Raw genomic sequence first — 19,849 nt, forward strand, 5'->3', positions numbered from 1 at the left:
GCCAACAGTCTCTTTACAGCTCCGCAGTACAGCTTGGTACCAGGAAACAAGGAACAGACTCATAAACAGCTTTGTGGCCCATTCTAGGTCAGTGTTTCTCAAGTCCCCCCAACATGTCAGGTTTTCAGGATTTTCTTAGTCTTTCACAGGTGATATAATTGTGGTGATGCCTGATGCACTGACCATAAATATATCTCCTGTAAAAGACTAAGGAAATCCAGAAAACATGACCTGTTGGGGGTCTTGAGGACCGTGCTTAAGAAACACTGTTCTAGGTGGATATGCTTGTTTGAATGGATGTGGAATCCTTTTTGATTGTGGAAGAGGTTTTGTGAAGAAATTTTGCAATAATAGGGTTTATATTACAGGAATTGTTTGCTTGCATTTCATCTGGCAAAAGGGGATGTGAGTAGACAGCAAATTAAAGGGGTACTCCGGTGAAACCTTTTTTTTCTTTTAAATCAAATGGTGGCAGAAAGTTAAACATATTTGTAAATTACTTCTATAAAAAAAATCTTAATCCTTCCAGTACTTATTAGCTGCTGAATGCTACAGAGGAAATTCCTTTCTTTTTGGAACACTGATGACATTACGAGCACAGTGCTCTCTGCTGACATCTCTGTCCATTTTAGCAACTGTGCATAGCAGATGTATGCTAAGGGCAGCATGGTGGCTCAGTGGTTAGCACTCCTGCCTTGAAGTGCTGGGGACTTGGGTTCAAAGGACAACAACAATTATTATTATAATAACGTCAGCAGAGAGAACTGTGCTCGTGATGTCATCAGAGAGCATTCCAAAAAGAAAAGAATTTCCTCTGTAGTATTCAGCAGCTAATAAGTACAGGAAGGATTAAGATTTTTTAATAGAAGTCATTTACAAATATGTTTAACTTTCTGCCACAAGTTGATTTAAAAGAAAAAAGGTTTTCACCGGAGTACCCCTTTAAGGGAACAGCAAAGTCTTCTAGTCTCATAGATGGTATGGTTGCTGGATAGATTTGCTTCTTAACTTTAAATTTTGGGATAATTTTGTAACCTCTATCCTGTAGCTATCACGCCATTCACTTTCTATGGGATGTTTGAATATAGAATAGTGAATGGAGCAGTGTCCTAACATGTGAGCTGTTGCTCCATTCACTTGGGGGACAAGAGACATTCACAACAAATAGCAGCTACGTGTTCCTGAGAAAAGTTATGAATATTTAGGGAACGTTCATCGGTGACCAGCTTGGGGTGGGGGGTGTAGCAGTACACCAAGATTTATGTTTGTGGACTTGACAAAAGTCTTATTTAAATTGTTTCTGGGAAAACACTAGATACGTATTCTTCATTCTTCTATTCTCAATATTCCCCTCATCTCATCTTAAGAAATTAAAGGTTGCAAACCAGAAGTAATTTAATTTCAAAATTGCACTTTCACCCATGGTTGGAAGGCATTCAAATGATTATTAATAACTCTTTATTTTATATAGCACACACAGATTCCGCACTGCTGTACACTCAGATGGTCAATGTCCCCATTGGGGCTCACAATCTAAACCTATCAGTATGTTTTGATTATTCAAATACAGATGCCATAATACAGATGTCATCCATATTGACAGCCATCTCTACTGTATTACAGTTTTTATCATCTGCTGATGAATTCTAAATGAAAATAAAATGTTGGAAATTATATCATAATTTCCATTAACTGAAAGTAGAAAATACAAGCTGAATATGAATGATAATAGCACATGAAGAATATTTGAAATGAGGAAAACGTATGTAACTATATATATATATATATATATATATATGCACAAATATGGCCATCTCAATAACGCATTGAAAAAAACTGGTTTATTTAGGGCCTTTGTTAAAGGGCAATGTATGTAAAACCTATTTACAATTATTGACAGTCCAGGAAATTACCACATGTAGGTTTAGTGACTGAACAGGTTTTTTAGGAAAGACCATTATTTCTAAAACTATTATTGGATTTTCATTTCTCTCTTGATCTCCAGAGAAGAAATATATTCATTTCTCTCCAGGACATTTATTGACCAGTAATCAGTTAGTTCATCAATTTCTATTATCCAGAAATCAATTGTCCAATAGGGAAGTTACAGGAAATCTATAGGTTCAGCTGCCTGAGTTTACATTACTTTTCTATGGTACAGATGTTTTCAAGTGTATTTTCTGTTATATCAATAAAAATTATTTAACAACAATGCTAGAAGAAACGCTGAACCTAACAAAAGGTTTATTAGCTGAACCATGGCTAATATGACCTTAAGCTATGTAACAGTAATGCCTTACTGAAATCACGTGTGTCACAGTTCATATTGTTACAAATGTGAACAGCTTCAAAGAAGATGAGGCAGAGTGACTGTGCTGGAGGGAATGGATCAGGTAAGATGAACAGGGTAATCTTTAATGTACCAGCATGCAACGCGTTTCCCAGCTCGTAGGCCGCTTCGTCAGGCACCAGTTCATATTGTAACAGCAGTTCTGGCATCACCATACACAGGAATGGAACCATAAACTTACCCATAAAATGCTTCCATACTTTTAAACCTTTTGGGAGAAAGATACCTTGGACCCTGACACTTTCCTTGTCAAAGGACCAGTCTGTACCCCTTAAAACCACTGCCAGTCGCACTCATGAATCTGGTCTGCAATCTACTTGCCTTAACGGGGTACTCTGCCTCTAGACATCTTATGCCCTATCCAAAGTATAGGGGATAAGATGTCTAGGGATGGAATACTTCTTTAATTCAGGATGTAGGCATGAGGTACAAAACCCTATGAGCCATTCTGTACTTCTGCATGCCATAGATTTTAACCCCTTAAGGACCCGGGGTTTTTCCGTTTTTGCGTTTTCGCTTTTTCCTCCTTACATTTAAAAAATCATAACTATTTAAATTTTTCACCTAAAAATCCATATGATGGCTTATTTTTTGTGCCACCAATTCTACTTTGTAATGACGTCAGTCATTTTACCCAAAAATCTACGGTGAAAGGGAAAAAAAGCCTTCTCTTGATTCTGTAGGTCCATACGGTTAAAATGATACCCTACTTATATAGGTTTGATTTTGTCGCACTTCTGGAAGAAATCAAAACTACATGCAGGAAAATTTATATGTTTAAAATTGTCATCTTCTGACCCCTATAACTTTTTTATTTTTCCACATATGGGGCGGTATGTGGGCTAATTTTTTGCGCCGTGATCTGAAGTTTTTAGCGGTACCATTGTTGCATGGGATAGGACTTATTGATTGCTTTTTATTCATTCTTTCATGATATAAAAAGTGACCAAAAATGCACTATTTTGGACTTTGGAATTTTTTTTGCGCGTACACCATTGACCGTGCGGTTTAATTAACGATATATTTTTATAATTGGGACATTTCTGCATGCGGCGATATCACATATGTTTGTTTTTATTTTTATTTACACTGTTTTTTTTTTTTTATGGGAAAAGGGGGGTTATTCAAACTTTTATTAGGGGAGGGGTTAAATGATTTTTATTCCCTTTTTTTCACTTTTTTTTTTTGCAATGTTATAGCTCCCATAGGGACCTATAACACTGCACACACTGATCTTTTACCATGATCGGTGGTTTCTCATAAGAAACCACTGATCGATGATTCTGCGGCTTGACTGCTCATGCCTGGATCTCAGGCACTGAGCAGTCATTCGGCGATCGGACAGCGAGAAGGCAGGTAGGGATCCTCCAGCTGTCTTGTCTGAGCTAACCGGCATGGTTTCACTTTTATTTTAGACGCAGCGTTCAACTTTGAACGCCGCGTCTAAAGGGTTAATAGTGCACGGCACCACGATCAATGCCGCTCGCTATTAGCCACGGGTCCCGGGCGTTGTTAGAGGCCGGGCCCAACCCGCTATGACGTGTGGCCATGCCGTGGCACCCCGTTATAGAATGGGAGCGGACTCAGGACGTACAGGTACGCGCTGGGTCCTTAACAGGTTAAACAGAGGACTCCAAACATATAAAGTGCACATGCCCATCTTATGAAATTGTGTAAGATCTAAGACTGTAATCACACACACGTGGTCAAGGCTTTGTGTGTATTTCACTTAAACATTGGAAGTGAATCTAAGAAAAAGCCTAAAAATATAAAAGATATATATCTTGGATAAACGCAGCACACCAAACAAGTATATCCATGCAATGGTTAATTATTCTATAGTGTATTGAACAAATACGTTTCAGTAGCCTCTCCCTACCATTTAAGTGAGAGGCTACTGAAACATTGTATTTCGTCTATACACTATGGAATCAATCACAGTTCTACGGGTGTGTGTGTGTATATATATATATATATATATATATTGATTGCAATGATCTGTGTATTAACAGTAGATTGACTTCTTGTAATAGCTCACTAATTTTATATATTGCAATGATAATTGTGAGACATATCAAATACAGCTTTTTAGCTTTTTATTTGTTGCATATTAAACTTCAAACAAGACGTGAAATAAACTCGGCCGCCATATAAAGTGCTCTATATATAAAGTCTATATGGGGGTAGGAAGTATACTTAATGTCCTGTAGAGAGCTGTGCCTGATGCAGTCCACGGATGGTGTATTAAACATTAGAAGACTCCACTAGTAGATAAATGGCATTTTCAAATAACAAGGTTTTTGCAAAATGTTCAGGATATATTCCCCAGTCCACTAATAATTCAGTTCCTATGAGGTACCGGGTTAATCCCACAATTCATGCAGAAGTCTGGCATGAACTTGCACTTGTTATATATCGAGTTATATACTGGAGTATAAGCCGACCCGAATATAAGTCGAGGCCCCTAATTTCACCCCAAAAAACCAGAAAAAGTTATTGACTCAACTATAAGCCTAGGGTGGGAAATACATCATCCCCCCCCCATGTCATCATCCCCCCCCTGTCAGCATCCAGACCCCCCTCATTAACACCCCCGTCATCACCGCCTGTCATCATCCCCCCCCTTCATCACCACCACCTGTCATCACCCCCCCTTCATCATCACCGCCTGTCATCATCCCACCCCCCCCTTCATCATCACCGCCTGTCATCATCCCACCCCCCCCTTCATCATCACCGCCTGCCTTATTCCCCTTCTTCATCATCACTACCTGTCATCATCCCCCTGTCATCATCCCACCCCCCCTTCATCATCACCGCCTGTCATCATCCCCCCCCCTTTCATCATCACCGCCTGTCAATCCAGTGGTCTTCAACCTGCGGACCACCAGATGTTGCAAAAATACAACTCCCAGCATGGGAGTTGTAGTTTTGAAACATTTGGAGGTCCGCAGGTTGAAGACCACTGCGGCCTTCGTCATCATCCAGACCCCCCCCCCCCCCCTTTTAGTTTTCTACTCTCCTTCCCTCGGTGGGAAGGAAGGTTGAGCATCTATGCTGCAGGGACCGTCCAGTGGGGAGGGTTAGTCATTCTGGGCTGTCCCGGGCATGCTGGGAGTTGTTGTTTTGCAACATCTGGAGGTCCGCAGGTTGAAGACCACTGAGAAGGGATTGCAGGCGGAGAGTTCACTCGAGTATAAGCTGAGGGGGGCGTTTTCAGCACGAAAAATCGTGCTGAAAAACTCTGCTTATACTCAAGTATATATGGTAAACGCTGTTAATTATCCATACACTGCTAGCCAACAAAAACAGTCCCGCACAGAATATCGGTACTACTCATCATCACACATTGCTGTAAAAGTGGAAAGAGTAAACCTGAGATCCTGAACTTGCTTCAGCGTGCCGTAATTAAGTCCACTGCAGGTATCAACGTCCGCTGGTTATGCGATCAGTCAGATGCTGCGTCTTTGGTTCAGACCCTCCATGTACTTTACGTCCCCCAAACCGATGCAATAAGGTGCTCTTTGTGGATTCAACGTGTTTCTCGCTGTAATGATCATCAGGAATCTTGTAGATACAGCAAATTTTATTAATTCATAACTTCTTTTGGCTCCATTGGAGCGTGATGCCAAGACAGCACTGATGGCGGCCGTATACTTGAGCTAAGTGACGGTCAGGCATTTAACGTCAGTGGATCCCACCCGCCTGCTATACGTCATATCCCTGCCTGTCAGGGCTCTCACACCTGAATAGGTAATCTACGGGCTGCGGAGGGGAGGACTCTTTTTATCCAGACCTCGATTTGAATTGCTAAACGCTAGGCAAGATGACAGCTTGCATTGCAGCAAATAAAGACATGGGAAGGAGTAGAGTTATTGGTTTGGTTATCTGCTATATCCTAAATTCAATCAATTCAATGAATTCCTGATGATAGTTACAGCGAGAAACGCGTTGAATCCAAAAAGAGCACCTTATTGCATTGGTTTGGGGGAAGTAAAGTACATGAAGGGTCTGAGCCAAAGACGCAGCATCTGACTGATCGCATAACCAGTGGACGTTGATACCTGCAGTGGACTTAATTACGGCACGCTGAAGCAAGTTCAGGATCTCGGGTTTACTCTTTCCACTTTTACAACAATGTGTGATAATGAGTAGTACCGATATTCTGTGCGGGACTGTTTTTGCTGGCTAGCAGTGTATGGATAATTAAAGGGGTATTCCGGGAATTTTTTTTATTTGACTATGCTACAGGGGCTGTAAAGTAAGTGTAGTTCATAATATAGTGACTGTACCTGTGTGTGACGGTTTTCCCACAATTCTTATGTGATTTTCACCCCAATATTTATTTTTAACAGCATACAAAATGACTGTTGTCTCAGATTTTTCCCAGCTTGCAATGCGGTCAAGACCTGACTCACTAGTCAGCTGATGACAGGGAGCCTGTCTGCTTCAATGGGTGGAGAGAGCAATCTGCAACTAATGCAACAGCTGTAGGCACCCTGATTGAAGACCACAGCTCTGCAGCTCATTTATGTTTCAATGGGTGGGGTGGCTGATGTGTGGGAAGGAGGAAAATTGTATCATGGGATTTGTAGGCAAACAAGAAAACTGAAAACAGGAAATACAAGTTCACAGAAAGCTAGCCACAGTGTTATGGTAATCTCACAGCATAGCCATTTATCCCAAGACAAGCGCAGATCCTTCCTAAGAATGTCCAATACTGTCTGTCAGGTACGTACTAAAATCACCTTATGGGGGATAACCCCTTTAACAGCGTTTATAAAACAAGTGCAAGTTCATGCCAGACCTCTGCACGAATTGTGGGATTAACCCGGTACCTCATAGGAACTGAATTATTTGTGGACTGGGGAATATATCCTGAACATTTTGCATAAACCTTGTTATCTGCAAATGCCATTTATCTACTAGTGGAGTCTTCTAATGTTTAATACACCATCCGTGGACTGCATCAGGCACAGCTCTCTACAGGACATTAAGCACTTTATATGGCGGCCGAGTTTCATGTCTTGTTTGATGTTTTATATGCAATGAATAAAAAGCTATATAGCAGTATTTGATATGTCTCACAATTAGCAGTGCAATATATAAAATTAGTGATCTATTACAAGAAGTCAATCTACTGTGTCAATACACAGATCAGTGCAATAATTATTCACCCCTCAGATGAGGACATGACGAAATTGCTTGCAGGCAAAATTGACACTACTAAATGGCTGGAGGATGTAAAGGAGGTTTTTTCGGACAAGGAAGTGGTCTTCAACACGTAAGCTGCATCAATTAAATCAGCGTTTAAATCTGTAACCAATCTGTATAAAGAACATGCAAGAACTTGGTGGAAGATTCATAGCTTGGATAATTACCTAGCACAAGGCATAGTACCCAGGGGGCATTGGATCCCCATTACACCAGCTCCCAGATTATAAACCCCACAAATCAAAGAGAGGTGGGAAAAAGAAGCCACTGAAAGTTCCTTGCGTCTGATGTAAGTATTATTACAAGAAGAAAAAATTCAATTGGAAACACTACAAAACTAAACACAGCTATTGATCAAATAAATCTATACAAAAGTGATCCATCCTTTGAGAAGAAAGAAAAGATATTGGAAGAGAATATAGCCCGTTTAATAGCTTATTTTAAAGAAAGAAAGCATCAACAGTTTAAACGCGATCTATCCGATTTCAAATAGAAAAAAGCAACAGCTAATCTATACGAAACCGATATTTCATCATCGAAATGTGAGGAATCTGAGATTGAAAGAGGTTCAACAACAACTAATCTGGGATTCTATAGAGGTAGAAATAGGGGGCGACCGAGAGGTAGACGACCCTATTACAGACAACAATCTGAAGGTTTTTTAGGGACGTACCCCAACAATCAATACCCATTGCGCAGTCGGAAACAAGACTAGAAACATAGGGAGATACTGCTTTCCAAATTATTAATTTAACATCTAGAGTTTTGAACCAAACCGAAATGAATTTGTTAGCCTATGGGTTATCATTTGTGCCCATGGTAAAATATAATTAATTTGCCTGGGTTAAAGACATTAATTTATATACACGTAAACTTAAATGGAGAAAATATTTTTTAATGGCAGACATGAGAACAGCTATGGCCCAGGGTTTAGATATAGAGGATGCTCCTATTTTTCAGGACATGGTCACCCTCTCAAGGGAATCACAACAAACAGAAGGCATGGGACTTTTTACCCAACTTAAGTGTAAGAGTACCAGGGCACCCCCTATTGGTGACTATGATTGAATAGACACCTTTGTCGAGGTGGTGACCAAAGCCCTGTCAGTTACCTTTGTCAGTTACGCAACAAAATCTCACATGTGCAGAAAGTTCTTCTATCTCTCAAGTCTGACTCCTCTCTGGTTATAAAACCCTCCAATAAAGGAGGCAATATCGTGGTTATGACCAGGGAGGAGTACAAATCTATGTGCTTGGAAATTTTACAACACAAAGAATGCTATGAAATGATAACTAAGGATCCCACTAATGTGTTCAGTACAGAGTTGACTAATATACTGCAAAAAGCGAGACAGCATCAACTTATTGATGAAGCTGAGATGAGATATATGAAACCTGATTGTCCCAAAGTGGCATAATTTTATAGCATTCCGAAAATCCTCATTTGGTCATCCACGGAGCAACTGTTCTATCAATTTGAGGGGTCATCCAATAGTTTCGGGAATCAGCAGCCTTACCGAGAATCCAAGTCAATATGTTGATCTCATTCTACGTCCATTTGTATATGGTCTGCCGTCATATGTGAGGGACACTACGGGCGTACTGAAGCGACTGGAGGGTCTCCACGACGTGGAGGCTCTCTACTCCTCCATCATCACGACAAAGGCTGTGCGGCAGTTGAGTTTTTCCTAAATACCCTTGATATTCAGTATGCAATGCATAATGAATTTGTGTTGGATTTACTTTGGTTTATCTTGACCAGAAATTATTTTATGTTTGTAGGTACCACATTTCTTCAGAAAAGTGGTGTGGCCATGGGGAGCCCATGTGCCCCTAGTTACGCGAATCTGTTTCTAGGGTACTGGGAGGACCAAATTGTGTTTTCGGAGGAGATCAATCTATGGAACCGGTACATAGACCACATCTTCCTCATTTGGTCATCCACGGTGCAACTGTTCTATCAATTTGTAGGAGTCCTGAACCAAAACAATCTTGGATTAAGGTTTACACACACAATTCATAAACAAGAACTTACTTTTTTTTAGATTAAACATTTTTATAACACATGACGGACAAATTGCCACTACTCTTTATCAAAAAGAGACTGCAACCAATACATTGCTACAATGGGAGAGTTGCGATCCACCTCCCTTAAAATATGGTATCCCAGTCAATATATCAATATATACGTGTGAGACGCAATTGCTCTACCCTTGAGGACTTCAAGAGAAAAGCAAATTAACTCCGAATTAGGCTAAAAAATAGAGGTTATCCTAATAAAGGAAGTTATCCTAATAAAGAGGTTATCCTAAAGCGTATCACAGAGCTTTGTTGAGTAACCGTACAGAGTTTTTAGAATTATCGGTACCTACGACAAGAAAGCGATAGAAGACAGGTTATTTCCACTTTCTGGGAAGTCCTGAAATTGGATAAAGCAATTGTGGATTTGATTCCACCTTCTCCATCTATAACATATAGAAGAGGGAAAAACTTAAAATATCACCTTACACATAGTTATTTGGCCCCAATTGCCAAGACAGAAACATGGTTGGCAAGAAAAACTATGGGTACATACCCACGTGGCCACTGTATCATCTGCTCATATGTGGTGGTGAGCAAGCTCTTTGGAAGTGAGAGTACGGGCAATGAATATCTCATGAGACATGCTAACTGCAACACTTTAGGAGTAGTGTACCTACTTAAATCCCCATGCCCCCAAAACTATGTTGGGAAGACATTTCATCCCTTCAAAAAAAGATTGCAGGAACATATAAGTGATATTGTGCATGAACGCAACACCCCGGTAGCCAACCACTTCAAACAATACCACCACAGCAGATGTACAGATCTAAAAGCACAAGTCATTGAAGTTGTCAAACCCATGCAGAGAGGGGGAAAATGGGATCACCTCTTGTTACAAAGGGAAGCGGAATGGACCTACCGATTACAATCGGTGAGAAGGGGCTAAATGATTTCATTTCTTATGCATGTTTTCAATAAATAGTTCTTCATAATATTTTGATAGTTTCTGGTTAAAGATAGCCTATGCAAGGTAATCCACACAATTTATCAGAGTTGTATATCACGGGTATATTTTACTTAATGTATATAATAAAATATAGAGGGGTTAAATAAGTGTCTCAAACACAACAAGGTATATCAATGTATATAGTGTTTAGTATATGTGGCCTTAATTCATTCATAGGATATAGCAGATAACCAAACCAATAACTCTACTCCTTCCCATGTCTTTATTTGCTGCAACGCAAGCTGTCATCTTGCCTAGCGTTTAGCAATTCAAATCGAGGTCTGGATAAAAAGAGTCCTCCCCTCCGCAGCCTGTAGATTACCTATTCAGGTGTGAGAGCCCTGAAAGGCAGGGATATGACGTATAGCAGGAGGGTGGGATCCCCTGACGTTAAATGCCTGACCGTCACTTAGCTCAAGTATACGGCCGCCATCAGTGCTGTCTCGGCATCACGCTACAATGGAGCCGAAAGAAGTTAAGAATGCATAAAATTAGCTGTATCTACAAGATTCCTGTTGATCGTTACAATGAGAAACGCGTTGAATACGTAGAGCACTTTATATGTCAGCCGAGTTTATTTCATGTCTTGTTTGAAGTTTTATATGCAATAAATAAAAAGCTAAATAGCGGTATTTGATCCAAGTTATCAGTGCAATATATATATATATATATATATATATATATATATATATATATATATATTTCTAAATTTCTCGTATCATAGCCTCATAGGAAGCCACACAAGACAATTCCAGGCTGATCATTGATAAGAGATTATTTCAGTAAGAGGAAAATGGAAAGAATGTCACCATGGAAATATACATTGGATTGTTGTGAATTCTATAAACAGAGTGTGAGTAGGCATGAGGCTTGTGACCAAGACGGTGCTTTACCACCCAGCACGTACTAATGTTATTATTCTCAATAGACAGATTTGACAGCTGGAGACCCTCACACTTAGAATGGATTTTTAAATTTGTATATTTAGTCTCTGTTTATTCTATGCAATGCCTAAGGTTTACATTTTAATAAAAGATTTATCTTTGTGGACTAAAAAAACTGACAAAAGTCTTTACTATTTCTGGGCGGCGAAAAACACTAAGTATGAGAAGAACAGATTTCTTCTGCTAAGTTTAACATTAGCAGTAGAAATAGGGGTGTACCAAATAACTCAAAAAGCTTCTGCTCCCTTCACAACATACTTTGCATATAAAGATGAGGTATACTCGATTTATTCTTTATTTTGCATAGATCAATAGTACAAGCAAATGCAAGAAACTTTGTAATATATGTTTCCCGGGGAGTAGAAATGATGGGGGGGGGGGGGGGGGGGGGGGTGGCTGGGAGGCAGGTGGTGGGAGTTAAAGACATCACAGTAGTTTAACATACAGAATCACTTCCTCCCTCCCCCATAATATGAATAAAAACTGCAAATCACAAAAAAAAATGGCGGATGTAAACATATTCTTTCCATTATTCTCACAAGACGGGACGAACAAAACTGCCCCTTAATTTATCTTCAGAGATTGTGAACATACTGTTACCTATATACTGAATAACTACAAAGAGTAATGATGAGATATTGGGAGGAATTTACCAAGGGTTACATGTCAGTTTTCTGGTGTCAAAAAAGTAGCTATTTTTGGACTTGATTTGCTTGAAAAATTTGCAACTTCTTAATGCCAGTTTGTGTAAGTATTGATAAATCCTCCCCCCCCCCCCCCCCAGCTTGTGGCATGAGAAGAAAAGTTATCAGCCAACCTACAACTTTTTGTCTCTGAGATCTACAGGCAGTTTTTCCTCCTCATGCATTTTTTTTTGCTCTTATATGCACCATCATCTGTATGACCCTATATAGACAGGGCTGCGTCTTTCAAAATACTGTCAAATCAACTAGATTAACCCCAAGGTGGCTCCAATCAAGGCGTAAAAACATCTCCGAGAGGATCAAGCGGAATGGGAGCCATAGCAAATGGTTTGAATACTTTATGTCCATGCAAAATTTGAGTGATTTTCTTTTTAGTAAATTAGCAAAGATTTCTAACATTCTGTTTTCACACTGTCAATATTGGGGTATTAAGTGCTGAATGATGGGGGAAAACTTTATTTTTTATTTTTATTTGAACACAAGACCACAAAAAAAAAAAAAAATATAACAATATGTGAAAAAAGGGAAGTGGTCTGAAGAGTTTACAAATGAATTGTAGTGATGGACATTCCATGTCATCAGCTGCAGACCCTTCTTACTTTTCTAGAGTTCTCCCAAAGGGGGGAGATTTATCAAAACCTGTCCAGAGGAAAAGTTGCTTAGTTGCCCATAGCAACCAATCAGATCGCTTCTTTCATTTTTACCAAGGCCTCTGCAAAATGAAAGAAGTGATCTGATTGGTTGCTATGGGCAACTCAGCAACTTTTCCTCTGGACAGGTTTTGATAAATCTCCCCTATCTCCAGTCTTAGTCTATCCACCTGGCTAAGCACAGGTGTCTAATATTTGCAGGATCTTTTCCAAGGCGAAGAATTAAGGTCCTTTTCTAATATATCTACCAAATTCTCCCTAGACCAAGGGAATTTTACATGTACTTGCAAATCCATTCCTTTCTAACAACAAATAAACTTTTATTGCCTTCAATACCTAATGTTGCACGTACATTTTTCAGAGATCACCTTCAACACTTAAAGGGAAACCGACAGGCTGTTCACCCACACCAAACCCAATTTACTGGTTTATAGTGCAGGTGAACAGGATTAAAATGTTAGGTCGCGTGTATTAATGAAGTATTGCCAGCTTTAGAGGTCTTTAAAGGGGTACTCCGGCACTTAGACATCTTATCTCTTATCCTTTGGATAGGGGATAAGATGCCTGATCGTGGGGGTCCCGCCGTGGCGGGACCCCCACGATCAGGCATCTTATCCCCTATCCAAAGGATAGGGGATAAGATGTCTAAGCGCCGGAGTACCCCTTTAAAGGGGTACATCGGTGGAAAACATTTTTTTTCAAATCAACTGGTGCCAGAAAATTAAACAGATTTGTAAATCACTTCTATATAAAAAATAAATATAATATATATCAAATAAATATTGTATAATTGGTGCTCTTTATTAAACATTTATTTTTCTCTCTACCTACCATGCAACTTGCTGAATTATGACTATGATTGCACCTTTATTGAAGCATTGCCCTATTTATATTTTGAATGCTGTGTTTGCTGTTTTGGCCTTGGCATGCATCATTTATAATTAATAAACATTTGCTAAAAAAAAAAAATATATATAATAAAGTATTTTTTTGTAGACAAACCTAGACCATCAAATTTTTCTGTCTTGGTAAAAAACAGGATCTGTGTTGTGTATAATGCATGTCTATGGAAACCGGAAGCTGCAGGATATGCTTCTTGTTGAACCATTTTGTTTGGAATCTGTTTTCTGTTTTTTTCTTAATAAAACTTGAAATTGACTTTCCCACCTACAAAAAGGCTAAATCTAGTAAAATTTCCATTTCCAAACTGATACAAATGGATCTGCCAAAGAAAAACAAAAACAGTCTGTTGATATGCTCATGTGAATGTATCCTTATAGATGGAAAAAAACAAGCTTGTATAATAGGTTACTTTCCTGTCCATTCACTATTATTAAAAGGAAATGTTGACTGTAATGTGCTCAAACTGAAGGGTGTATTTGTTGGTACTTGCAGTTATTGTTGTACATTCGTCTGTCATTTATGTGCCAATCTGTGCTATTGGTATGGTAATCATAGCTGTGGTTTGAGACACCGAGTGACACAATTATTGTGTAAATATCCAGATGATAAATGTGTGTCATTGATGTACATTTTTACAGTTTTAGTTGACAGGTACTTATTTGGAACAAGATAAATGTAACCTATTATTTTTTTTTTTTTACTTTCAGCCCCTCCATTGATGGCTTTTGCAGAATGTGACAAGGAGTCTTATTCAAGCCTTTTGAATAAATTTTGCCTATTACAATTCCAATTAAGGATGGAGGAGTTAGGAACGAAGCTGTGGTGCGACTGGGAGGCAACAACAGAGTGAGTACACGTTTAGACATATTCCAATCCATGCCCATTAATATAGATGAGTTAGAAGATACACACATTCAAACAAAACTTTTTTATATATATATATAACAGTGGTCCCTCAACATACGATGGTAATTCGTTCCAAACGAGCCATCGTTTGTCGAATCCATCGTATGTTGAGGGATTTGTGCAATGTAAAGTATAGGAAGCTGTACTCACCTGTCCCCGCCGCTCGCGATGGTGTACCCGCCGCTCCCGATGGTGACCCCGGGCCTCCGCTGGGCTCTCCTGGTCCAGGAGTCCGGTCCTCTGCTGTCTTCTCCGGTCCTCTGCTGTCTTCCGCAAGGCCTTACTGGGCCAGCGTAGCGACGTCATTACGCAGCTGCGTACGCCATTCCTATTGGATGACGCGCGCAGCAGCGTATTGAGGTCATCGGAGAGGGCCGAGAAGACACGATTTTGAACACGATTTTGTCTCTGGTTTAAAAACCGTACTGCAACTGCATACGTTTTTTTTTTTAACATGGATGTCAATGGGAAACGCACTTGTATACAGTTCCATACGGTAAAAACCGTATACGTTTTTACTTTGCACATGCGCATTTGAATCCTAAAGTCCCCACCCAAGACCCCTCCCATTAAAAATGGACAAAATTTTCAAAAACGTATGGGTTTTTTTTCTATAAAAACTGACGGAACTGTATACACCTTTAACCCCTTAAGGACGCAGGACGTAAATGTACGTCCTGGTGAGGTGGTACTTAACGCACCAGGACGTACATTTACGTCCTAAGCATAACCGCGGGCATCGGAGCGATGCCCGTGTCATGCGCGGCTGATCCCGGCTGCTGATCGCAGCCAGGGACCCGCCGGCAATGGCCGACGCCCGCGATCTCGCGGGCGTCCGCCATTAACCCCTCAGGTGCCGGGATCAATACAGATCCCGGCATCTGCGGCAGTTCGCGATTAAAATGAACGATCGGATCGCCCGCAGCGCTGCTGCGGGGATCCGATCATTCATAACGCCGCACGGAGGTCCCCTCACCTTCCTCCGTGCGGCTCCCGGCGTCTCCTGCTCTGGTCTGTGATCGAGCAGACCAGAGCAGGAGATGACCGATAATACTGATCTGTTCTATGTCCTATACATAGAACAGATCAGTATTAGCAATCATGGTATTGCTATGAATAGTCCCCTATGGGGACTATTCAAGTGTAAAAAAAAATGTAAAAAAATGTAAAAGTAAAAGTAAAAAAAAAGTGAAAAATCCCCTCCCCCAATAAAAAAGTAAAACGTCCGTTTTTTCCTATTTTACCCCCAAAAAGCGTAAAAAACATTTTTTATAGACATATTTGGTATCGCCGCGTGCGTAAATGTCCGAACTATTAAAATAAAATGTTAATGATCCCGTACGGTGAACGGCGTGAACGAAAAAAAATTTAAAAAGTCCAAAATTCCTACTTTTTTAATACATTTTATTAAAAAAAAAATTATAAAAAATTTATTAAAAGTTTTTTATATGCAAATGTGGTATAAAAAAAAAGTACAGATCATGGCGCAAAAAATGAGCCCCCATACCGCCGCTTATAAGGAAAAATAAAAAAGTTATAGGTCATCAAAATAAAGGGATTATAAACGTACTAATTTGGTTAAAAAGTTTGTGATTTTTTTTAAGCGCAACAATAATATAAAAGTATATAATAATGGGTATCATTTTAATTGTATTGACCCTCAGAATAAAGAACACATGTCATTTTTACCATAAATTGTACGGCGTGAAAACAAAACCTTCCAAAATTAGCAAAATTGCGTTTTTCGTTTGAATTTCCCCACAAAAATAGTGTTTTTTGGTTGCGCCATACATTTTATGATATAATGAGTGATGTCATTACAAAGGACAACTGGTCGCGCAAAAAACAAGCCCTCATACTAGTCTGTGGATGAAAATATAAAAGAGTTATGATTTTTAGAAGGCGAGGAGGAAAAAATGAAAACGTAAAAATTAAATTGTCTGAGTCCTTAAGGCCAAAATGGGCTGAGTCCTTAAGGGGTTAAAAACAGTATACTGTTTAAAAACGCATACGGTTTACTTTTTCCAATACTGTTCCATCCATTTTTTTCCCATACGGTTTTTGATAGAAAACATATGCGGGAACCGTATTTGAAAAACGTAGTGTGAACCCAGCCTTACTATTAGCAGGAGTCATGCAGGACCAGGACTCCAACTTTGTAGACTAAAATAAGTACCATTAAAAATGTCCTCACAAAACTGAACACAAGTTATAAACAAAATAGGTGCGCAAAAACAAAACTACTAAGATAGTAATCAAATTGATACCATAGACCATACTTGAAGGTGTTGCTCACTCAATAGTGACCACAACCCCAATATTGTCACTGATACACACAGGAAAAATAAGTATCAACCTGGCTCTCTCTTGCCCTTACCCCCTGACACAGGGAGGGACTCAGGGTGGGACAACAGGGGGGATTGGTCTGGAGCTTATGTACTCCCTATGATACCCCTATGCTATGCCTGCTCCTAGGCAGAGTTGATGTCCTTATAAGGACAGCCCCGCTCCGGATCCTCCCCTATTATACTGTAATGCCCTGCCACGAACTGACCCTCTTACTAGAGAATAGAAACTATCTCTCTAGCCGGGCCGATACCCTATATCCTATCTAGTCACATACACCGCTGATAAATTGTGTCCATATAATCAAATATAATATATAGCTGCAGGGAGATAGTACAGTAGGGCACAATTAGACAGTAGCATCACTATTTAGGTGCAGAATGGTTACTAGGTACGCATCTTAGTATCACTATTTGTATGCAAGGTGGCTGCCATATATGCATAAGGTGGCTTCCATATATGCATAGTTACTTCCCACAAAGATGTCACCTAAGTGGACCCCTAGCATACAGATGACTGCCACTCTGGATATCAGATATTATCACATACGCACAGTGCAGCAGCTCTAATTTAACCTTTAATGCGGTCTCTTTAACAGGCTTCTGAGACCTTGATACAACCTATATATAAACATGTATACACAGTGAAGCCCATTGCTCATCATACTGTGTGCCAATTGTTCTAATTTAACCATTAATGCGGTCTCTTTAACAGGCTGTTACAGTGCCCACAAAGTCCATACCCTGAATATACCTCAATTTGATTATTTCCAAACATAGTTATAGAGAGATACTGAGATGCTAAATATGGCTGATACTTAGGTTTCTGATGATGCGATGTTTATTATCTCGACACGTTTCCTGTGCCCTCATCGTCAGGAGATAGATAGGGTATTCGGTAAAGAGCAAGCCATCCTGGGTCTCGTATTGTGACCGATGAACAGGAAGTCCTCAGCGGCTGTTGATGACAGCGCATGATCTCATTTTATGCCGCCTGAAGCGCAAACACCGCCCACTGAGCATCCAGTGTGGAACGCATCCCTTCAGTGGCATCGCCCGCTTCTGGATGTGATGTCGCACAACCCAGGTCTCGCTCTGATCCATATACCTGTCAGCTAGTTCAGCTGGCTTTGCTAGAATTGGCGTGGCTGGATGAATGTCCGCCCTTCTGTCGGTCATACGCCACTAGATTGGAAAAAAAATATAGTCCAAAACAGGTGAGTATCCCGAGAATAGCTATTCTCGATACCGCTGTATGCATATACTCACAGGATGACATTCATTGTCTAGGTAGATACTAAAAATAGATAAATGGTCATAACTCTTACACCCGTGGTCTTTGAGAGAAATAGGAGTCATTATAGACCACCTACATGAGGGGCCTATTGCTCATAATACATGGTAGCCTATAGAGGAGGTAAATGCAAGCCCATTGCTCATCATACTGTGTGCCAAGTATAGCACACCAAGTCAGTCAGGGTAGGGATAAGGTGATATTATCCTACTCCCAGACATAATGGGCGACATAATAAAAGGGATGTCCCAGTACTAAAATGCAGATATTAATTGTTGATACATACAGATGGAACCTATGTACTTGGGACCAATTGTAAACAATATAAAGAATGAACAGAGAAAACCGGTACTATTCCATACCAGATAAATAGGATTCCTACATTAAATAATCCACCGATATGACTCTTGTTTATCAGGCAAGGTTACAAAAGTGTTGCGATTGTTTCTAACATCTCCCATGTGCTAACCAATCATCCAGGGTATTTCCCTAAATGCCGACATAATCTCTTGGGCAAGGACATTGGCAAATATATATATGGCTCTTAGTCTTACAACTAGTGAGATCCCTGCACCAAAACGATTTACCCGTGGTCGAACTAGTCCACCCATTTGCTTGTTTCATCTGGGGGCAAGCTACACATCCACCACAGGGGCTGGAGGTGAGGTATCTCCCCATTAGGTGCACAGACCATTTTTGTAATACTATGATGTTTATGTTATGTGGGCAGCTAGCTTTATACTTTATATATGCATTATGCTGTTTGCTACTATACTAGGGCTGCTTCATATTTTGTGTCTGTGACCATCTATTTATAATACCACAGAAGCACTTGGTATCACAAACTGAAAAAGAAAGGAGAGGTATACTTCAATTGTGCCTTGTATGTTTTTTAACATTGTAAAAATTTATTTTTACATAATAAAGTTTGTCTTAATACTTTGATACATTACGATATCGTGTGGCCTGTTTGGTGATGGTTATTGGGTGGCCATAAATAACACTAGACTGAGCTGTATATATTTTGGTGAACATCCACCACAGGCAAAATTTCCCTTGGTGTTTTTTTTTAGCCATGTGCCCTCCTTTTGGGTCTAGAATAGTGACTCTGGACAAGTCGATCCTTTAAACTTCTTCCCCGTTTGTAGGAGATCAGGGGGCGCTCAGAAATTGTCTTTAATGTGGGGATCTGCCAGAAGAATATTCCAATATTTGGAGATAATAATATAGACCATATGTGACTTATCATCATACATCCCGACAATTCTCATCTTCCCATCTATCTGTCTGATCTCAGAGGGATTTAAGAGTTTGCTCCTGTCTAGTTGTCTTGCGTCATTAAAGGCGAAGTGGAGACAGTCATCAGGGTAACCCCTAGCTTGAAAACGATTACGTAGGATTCTTGCTTGTCCGTAGAACTCCTGGTTGGATGAACAATTTCTGTGGACTCTGATGTACTGTCCCTTCGGGATACCCCTTTTTGGGATGTGGGATGATGACTTATCCAATGT

The 19,849-nt window shown here is 39.9% G+C and overlaps 1 protein-coding gene across 3 annotated transcripts in view; it reads left to right on the forward strand.

Moving 5' to 3' along the window:
- Window positions 1-19,849, forward strand: part of RAMP1 (receptor activity modifying protein 1) — a 118,936-nt gene that overhangs the window by 63,041 nt on the left and 36,046 nt on the right. For 2 of the 3 annotated variants that reach the window (XM_056535708.1, XM_056535710.1), the window contains exon 2: window positions 14,501-14,639. In XM_056535708.1, coding sequence (XP_056391683.1) covers window positions 14,501-14,639 — 139 coding nt within the window. Of the gene's footprint in view, window positions 1-13,044; window positions 13,118-14,500; window positions 14,640-19,849 lie in introns of those variants that run through there. The other variant, XM_056535709.1, reaches the window with a different exon arrangement.

The sequence above is a fragment of the Hyla sarda genome, chromosome 8, assembly GCF_029499605.1.
Source record: "Hyla sarda isolate aHylSar1 chromosome 8, aHylSar1.hap1, whole genome shotgun sequence".
NCBI lineage: Eukaryota > Metazoa > Chordata > Amphibia > Anura > Hylidae > Hyla > Hyla sarda.